The sequence below is a fragment of the Sesamum indicum genome, linkage group LG2 (genome assembly GCF_026168435.1).
Source record: "Sesamum indicum cultivar Baizhima isolate 11 linkage group LG2, ASM2616843v1, whole genome shotgun sequence".
Lineage (NCBI taxonomy): Eukaryota > Viridiplantae > Streptophyta > Magnoliopsida > Lamiales > Pedaliaceae > Sesamum > Sesamum indicum.
The window spans coordinates 2,847,966-2,856,291 of record NC_142658.1 but is presented as its reverse complement, the minus strand read 5'-3'; the positions used below and the strand labels follow the sequence as shown (position 1 = coordinate 2,856,291).

Here is an 8,326-nt window from a genome sequence, read left to right as displayed (position 1 = left end):
GGGGTTAAGTGTTACATTTGTTAATTTAGGTGGTAAATGTCACATCAAGAATAGTTCAGGTGGGTAAAGTGTATTTTATCCATAATTTAACAGTAATCGAATTTACACTTTCACATATCTAATATTTTATATTTTTTATATTTTTTTTGCTATATCATCTAATTATATTATTCTCGTCACCTATTATTATTTGATTAAACATATTTTTTTTGTAATATTTTTAAAAAATAAATATGAAATATACTAATCGAAATAGAATTTATTATTTTTTGTCAAAAAATAATTATTATTGACAAATAACAAGTAAAATAATAAGCAAAAAATACTATCAACCATGGAGGTCCTCATCACCTCTTGCTATTTTGCCACTTGTTTTGCATATTCTTCGAGTCAGTTCATACTACAAAAGAATGCGGGATTCGTAACGACTATTTTTGGAACGGCCTATCCACGACTTTCGACACAAATTTATAACGAATAAGTTATGCTGACGTCATATCGAAGATAATATAAATTTTGTTAAGTTGTAACGGCCTAAGCCGTGTAAACAGTGTTACAAAGTGAATATATCACAAAGACCATTACAACATAAGGCCGTTACAATTTATCACGATTTTTGTAATTGTTATTTAATTTAGGGACGGCCAACATTTCTTATAATGTCAGTCGTTATAAACAATGTATGAAAGGCCGCTACAAAGTTTTTAAACTAGGACGAGCCGATAATTATTTTTGGTTGTTACTATTTTCATATGGTTTTTGGCACGGCTAGTTAATTTTGGAACGACTATTAAAAAAATGTAAAGCTATTACAAGAACCATATAAAAAACCAAGAGAAATGCTATGTTGGTTTGATGTTAGAAAAACCGTGGGAATATGGATGGTTTTTCTTGCCCACGTGTATTATAAAAGTCGTTCCAAAGGCCGTTACAATGGCCGGTAGAAAACAACTTATATATATGTGTGTTGCAAGTTGTTTTTATTTCATTTCATTTATTGTGGAATTACTTATTAACCACACACACTCTCAATATCTCTCATATTTTCGTTCATATACACTTGATCGGGTAGATTGCTTAAATTTTTGGACCAGCAACTGCTGATCTCTTGAGTTGGTTGACCAGGTAACAACAACTAATTTAAGTCGTTTGGGTTAATAAATTGTAGTGTACTTATTATAGCTTTATGATCTTCTTCTTATATGTTATGTATTCTTAATTAGTATAATGTGATTTTAAATTTATAGGTCGAATTATATAATTATATATATAGTGTGTGTGAATATGCAGTGACATATCATCATGTTACGACTACTAAGGAGATGGATGTATGATAAGAACCTCCTAGGAATGACAGGTCTTACATCGAAATTTAAGGATGGGGTTAAGACTTTCATAGAATAGGTCAAGTATTAGCGTGGACATATGGATGGAACAAAATTAGGTGCCCTTACCGGAAGTGAAAAAGCACAAAGTTCCGGACACCCGACGATGTTAGTTATCACTTGTGTATGTGAGGTTTTATGCCAGAATATTATAATTGAATTTTACATAGAATGGTGAGAGTGCAGAAATACTTTGATGCTGTGGCTGCGTCTCTAATGCAAGAGGAACAAACTCCAGCTGCTCATAAGGAATGTAATTATCCATACTGGGGTGATGAACAATAGATAGATTGGGGGATGGTTTTTTATGCAGTTGGGCCAGGTTATTTTTCTTCTTCTCACGATGGTGTACCTAGTGATGGTACGAGGTCCTGCCCTACTGATGTCGATCCTAGTTCACATTATTACATCGATGGCCCCTATGATTATGTGTAACGGTTGGCAGACCGATTTTACGATGTAATACATGTTGCCAACCAGTCGTTGTGGAACGGTTGCACCCAATCTCAATTGCCATCCGTTGTTAAGTTGGTGAAGCGGACATGCCATATTTCAAGCGATCATATGATCGAATATCCCAATAGGCTAATAAAATATTGTTCCCCAGTCACACCCTGCTGAGAGATTACTACAGTACGAAAAAATTGATAAAGGATTTGGGTTTGACCATTGAGAAGATTGATGTGTGTAAGAATGACTGCATGTTGTATTGGAAGGACGACATCGATTTGAAGTACTGCAAATTTTGTGAAGACGCTAGGTACAAGCCGACACGGGAGGGAGACCTCCGCTGCAAGAAGTCCTCGTATACCGTTCTTAGGTACCTGCCACTTACTCCCCGTCTGCAGAGGTTGTATGCCTCGAGAGCAACTGCGGAGCATATGACGTGGCATGCCACATATCAGACGGGGGAGAGCTTATTTTGTCATCTTTTCTATGCAGAGGCTTGGGAGCATTTTAACCGGATGTATCCCTATTTTGCAAAAGAGCCGGGTAATGTTCATCTAGGCCTTTGCACAGATGGTTTTGCGCCGTAGAGGCAGTACGGTCGTACTCATTCATGTTGGCTCGTTATCATTATATGTACAATCTCCACCCCGGTACGTGCATGAGTTCTGAATATATGTTCTTATGATGGTGATTCCTGGCCCTTCTAATCAAAAGCGTGTGATCGATGTGTACTTAATATTGTTGATCGAAGAACTGTTGCAGTTGTGACATATGGGTGTTCGGACGCACGACAATGCCACAAACAAGGCATTCATTATGCGGGCGGCGTCGATGTGGACTGTGAAGCCTATAGGATGGCGTCTAGGTGGAGTACCGCCTGTATTATGGGTTTCCTAGTTTGTATAGATGACATACGGGCATTCCATCTGCAGCACGATAGAAAAGCGTGCTACTTTGACTACCATAAACAGTTTCTCCCTGAGGACCATCCCTACTGAAGGAACAAGAAAGTCTTCACAGAGAATCGTATAGAATATAAGGTTGCACGTTTGAGGCTGACAGGAGAGTAAGTCCATGATTGGGTTGCAGAATTAGTTTTGTAGTTGAACAGCCGTTGACCCTCCCTTCCGGCTATAGTAGCAACCACAAGTGGACAAAGAAAAACATCTTTTGGGTTCGACAACCTTTATGATTCGACACAACATTGATGTCATGTACATTTAGAAAAATGTGTTTGATAATATATTCAACACCGTGATTGACATAAAGGGAAAGACGAAGGATAATTTGAATGCACGAAAGGACTTGATGATCATCTAATTGCCCGGAGCTTGAGTTGGATGAACATAGACCGAACACTACGATTTCTACCCTGACGAAGGAGCAGAAGAGGGGGATATGTGAGTGGAGTCATTGTCTTAAGTTTCCTAATGGCTACGTGTCTAACATTCCCCTTTGCGTCGACATGAGGCTACACAATCTAGTGTTTGTAATTGTATATTTTAAATTTGCAATATTTTATAAATAAAAATTTATTTAGTTTAATGACTCTTTCTTCATCTCCCTTTATTTTTTTCATAATTTACTGTTTTGTAATAATATATTTCAAATTTGCAATAATTTATAAAAATTAATATTTTAAAAAATAATTTATTTGAAACAGCTAAATATTAAACATACAGTTACAATAGCCGTTTTAAATTATGACGAAAAACTTTTGGCTCCATTTGTGAAAATGGAGCATGTTGAATTTTTGTAACGACCATGATTTAATAGGCCGTTACAAAGGCTGGTACACCTGAAATTAATGACGGCAAAATAAAAGAGTTTGGGGAGAATTTTTCATTTAATTAGCCGTTACAAAAGCCGCTATAAGCCTAAATATTTGAACCGCTTTAAAAGCTGTTGCAACTCTTGACCTATTTCAAGAATTCACCATCCGATTCATACCAAATTTAAATATATACAAGAATATGTCCATTAGATCATACCAATCGGTATGATTTAAAATCACATAGCCTGATTCAATGATGCACCGTCTTAAATAATTATTTTTATGTTCTAGGTACGATGTCTCGACATCCGTATACCCAATAAGGCTAAAACTTTGACAAATGTAATCTTTTGTAAGTATAATCATATCTAACGGTTTACTCTGAATTTTGACGCATGATTAACCCATGTTGTTCATTGATGTAAGATGATAGTTATATCAACGTAAATAGGAACATTTATGAATATACAAATTTATTGCATACTGTGAAAATATACAGATGTCAATTACAATTTTTTTTATGTATTCCAATCGTATTATTCCACACTTTGAATACTTTTTTTACAATATTAAATTATCCAATACGAATTTTTTTTTGTACATTTAATAAAAAATAATTAATATTTGAAATAAACTTTGTAACGGCTTCTTGTATGCGTAGGAGCAAAACGACATCATTTTATAATTTTGAAATACACTTTGCAACAGCTTTTTACACGATTTTCAATACGATGTCGTTTTGTGGTGATACAAATACCATATGTTATAACTCTATTTGTAACAACTTTACACACGGCTATGTTATTATAATCCCTTTAAACACGGCTACTCACTTTTTGTAATATCTTTTGTACCAGATTTTGGAAACAACATGGAAAGATATATAATCGATACTTGACATTCCCCATTCCTCCCTCACTCTCTTCTCTCACTCCTCTCACCCGTCTGTGTCCGAGTCTAGCTAGCCACGGTTCAGTGAAGTGTAAAGGGGCATATGATGATGTGCAATGGTTTTTTAACATTTTCATTCATTTCCAACATTTTTCATATGTTTACAGAGAAACGAGCCCGAGTCACAAATGGAGCATGATCAAACTGCGAAAACCATAACAGACACGGCACAAGATAAACAAGACATAATATGTAATGATGCAGCGGAGAGCAGGACGAATCGTAACGAAAGCAATCCAGTGTTTACGACTCTATGTATTCAGCTATCAGGAAGTCTCATTTCAATGATTTCAGAAGGTGGTCGTAAGGTACAAACCATCTCCTTTGTCTTCCCAAAATATACCTGGAAACAAGTACTTATTTCAATTAATTACTGCATCTTCAAAAAGATGCACAAAAGTATACTAGGAAAGAACAAGAATCGCCTCACAAATGGAAACAATGATTTCTTGCCATGCTACAAGCTAAGTTTTCGTCTGCGATGTAGCATGATCATTTGAAAAGAATAATGAATACCTGATCCAATGAGTTTCTCAGCTTGCTCTCCATTTCTTCGATCATTTTTCCCATATTACATAAATGACCCTCTGCAACTGAAAGCTCCATATTCATCTATACAGAAAAGGGTTCAAAATGTGTTGAGAGACTTGGGATATTTACACGACTTCATTGTGAAAAATGAAACTAAATGAAAAACAAATAAATTGCAATTCATTTGGCACATCAATAATCCCTATTCAACAACCAAATACCTGTCTTCTAATTGATCCTGACAAATTGAAGGTGCCAGAGGAATCATTATTAGTGGTCAGCGAAAGCATCACAGAACTAGTCAAGCAGTATCGAGCAGTTTCGTCCTCCACTGGTCCCACCTGGAAAAACACAAAGAAACGACATAATATTAAGAGGACAGTCATTTTTCTTTATTTCAATGCAAGATAATTTACCTCAATAACATGTATCGCATCCCAAGATCCTTCTTGAAGACAACCTCTTTTACCGTGTGCAGTCTTTGCACCATCTTCACAAGGCAAAAAATTAGACAAAGGAAAGAAGAACACCATTTACCATAAAATTTGAGAGATATCATTACCTTTCTTAATCAAGAAGCAAGCTACAAACCCTTCATTTTCATCCTCCCAGATATACACTGAAGAAATACCACCTTCATAATACCTATCCATTGTTTGGTCATTTAAGCTGCCAGAAGCTCTTAAATAAACATGCAGTAAATTGAACATATATATAAAATAAAACATCACAACGTGATATATTACATCATCATGGAAACAGGGAACGAATTCTACAAAGACAACACCAAACTCTGCTATATTTTAAAACTTAGGCAGGTCAAAGAGAAGCAGTCGCATTTGTATAAAGCTAAAAGAGAAAGTACGAGGTAAGTAAAGGACCTCACTGGTCACAATAGATAGCAAAGATGTCATTTGCTTCAATCTCAAGTTTCCTCAACTCTGCCGATGGATAGGGTCCGTCATCTAATGGAGGATGGTACTTATTTGACCAAGGTGACCTTCAAGTGGAAAACAAGAAACAAATTAGTAACAGTATCTCTATTATACCAATGAAGTAAAAAAATGAAAAAGAAATGTTCAATTTTAAATGATTGCTACAGTAAATAAGTGCCTATATAAACCATGGTACGAGTTACACAAACCATTCTAACAATAATGCATTAGACGAATTCAGCAGCATTCTGACGATATTTTTATTTCCAACGGTGATTTAATTTAAGTTCCAGATATCTGAGGAAAATGTTGATACTAATTATAAGGGGTTCTTCGGCCGTTCATTACTCCACTTGCTTCAAAAGAACTCATAAAGCTCGAATCATAAAATAGTTACCTATAAGAGTCCGCATCTCTGTTATACTCGCACAATATGAACTCCTTCCCGCTATCCACATCACATAAAACCTGATAAAGAATTACTATATTTAGACACAAAATCTAAACATGGAATGTCTAACAAGAGTGACCAGTTAATTATCTGGAACGGGAAAATGAATTCCTTTGATTTGTTTTCAGCCCAAATGATTGAATACCCCTTGAAATTGAAATAACAACCAACCAAAAGTAAACTTATAGAACTCAGCCAAAACCCCCAAATTTCAATCGCTTGTTAAGGAAAATTGACCTAATGAGCTGCCTTCAGGCAACTTGTAGCATATCACATTAGTGATAATATAAAATTAAACCAACTTCAAGCTCCCTGTGATGGATATACACTTGATTCATAAGAAATGGAAAATAGACAATTCCCCTTGATGATTGATTACCAACTAGAAGATCAGAGTCCAACACCTAACCCAGAACTTCAACAAAGCTAAAACTAAAATCTGAGTAATTAATAATTCAATAACTCGTATAAATATAAAAATCCTCCAACATTACATCCAAACCAGAAGAACCGCTGTTCTCTTCCAACACATTCCTCATTTCTTCAAAACATCAAAAGACAAAAGAAACAGTACATATTCATTTCAAAACCCTAAAATTTCACTTCCATTTCTTTCAAACCCACATTCCATTCGAACATATTACGAACACATTGAAACAATCACTTGCACAATTGAACCAGATAAAATGTCTACGGAATTTTACCTGAAGAGGCTGATCAACTTGAGAAAGAAGATCCGAGGAGTGCTGCGGCAAAAGGCTTAAAAGTGCAGATAAAGCCGTTTCCGAATGCTTCGGTGGAACTCTTCGCATCAACCCCATTGCGGCCTCCATTTTCTCCTGCTCAATATATTTCCTTCCGTTAATTCTTGAAAATTGAAGGAGAAATTCGCTTTTATTTGTAATTTCTCAGTATGAGGGCAGATTTAATTATCCCTCAGAGAGAGAGAGAGAGAGAGAAAGACGGGTCGGTTTATGGACGCCGGTCGGTTTATGGACTAGGCCTTTTCGTGGACCGGGTTTGATTTCTTTCTCCATTTGAGTCCATAATTAGTTATACCTCAAGTTTATATTTTACTTGCCTTTCTGGCACGCGTTTCTATATGTATATAATAAAATAAAATTTATATTTTAAAAAATACTATAAATAAAAATAAAATATATAAATTAATAAATTATATTTAAAAAATAAATAAATAAAAATAATTTAAAGTATTATAGACACAACAAAAGAATTGGTAAGTGGTGTTAAAATGACGTGGAGTCACTTTTATTAAAAAATAATAATTATAATTAATTTTTATAATTATCTAATTAGAAATACAATTGAGATAACAGTGTCACTAATCATCGTTCGTGATGTATAGTGTCTTTTTATATATATATATTTCGTGACTGAATCATAGTTGATATATGTGTATAATTAAAATTTTATTGACTAAAATTAATTAAATAGATTAACTTGAAATGTACATGAAAAAGAGATTATTGATGAAATATTAAGCAATAGGAAATGAAGTATATAATAAACTGTGATATGGAGCTAGAAGTTGGATTGAACTATCCGAGTCCAGGTCGAATATAGGCCGATGAGATGGGCTGGACCCAACTCAAAAACCAAACAAGGACAATTGTCCACGAGGACAAATGGATAAACTGTAAAGTATTTTATAATTTTTATTTTATGGGATAAAAAGTATTATAATATTTATTTTATGAGACTAAATGTGTTAAATTCTTAAAATTGTGGGTCCAAAAAAGCAGCGAGAATTTTTTAAATGCAAAAAGAAAAATAATTACGAAATGGTACTATTTTAAAAGTTTAATAATATAGGTAGATTTGGGATTTA

At 34.5% G+C, this 8,326-nt stretch overlaps 1 protein-coding gene across 2 annotated transcripts; it reads right to left on the bottom strand.

Annotated features, from left to right (window-relative positions):
* Positions 1–4,607: 4,607 nt before the first annotated feature.
* CPB (Subunits of heterodimeric actin filament capping protein Capz superfamily) lies at positions 4,608–7,431 on the bottom strand. 2 transcript variants are annotated; one of them, XM_011102514.3, is made up of 8 exons: positions 7,182–7,431; positions 6,424–6,494; positions 5,978–6,091; positions 5,654–5,760; positions 5,508–5,581; positions 5,313–5,432; positions 5,077–5,172; positions 4,608–4,903 (listed from the first exon to the last, which is right to left on the bottom strand). In XM_011102514.3, the coding sequence occupies exons 1-8, from the start codon at positions 7,308–7,310 to the stop codon at positions 4,820–4,822; spliced, it is 795 nt and encodes a 264-aa protein (XP_011100816.1). In that variant the 5' UTR covers positions 7,311–7,431; the 3' UTR covers positions 4,608–4,819. The 2 variants fall into 2 exon arrangements, with proteins under 2 accessions (XP_011100816.1, XP_011100820.1); XM_011102518.3 differs by having other exon boundaries at positions 5,654–5,736; positions 7,182–7,429.
* Between the last annotated feature and the right edge of the window lie 895 nt (positions 7,432–8,326).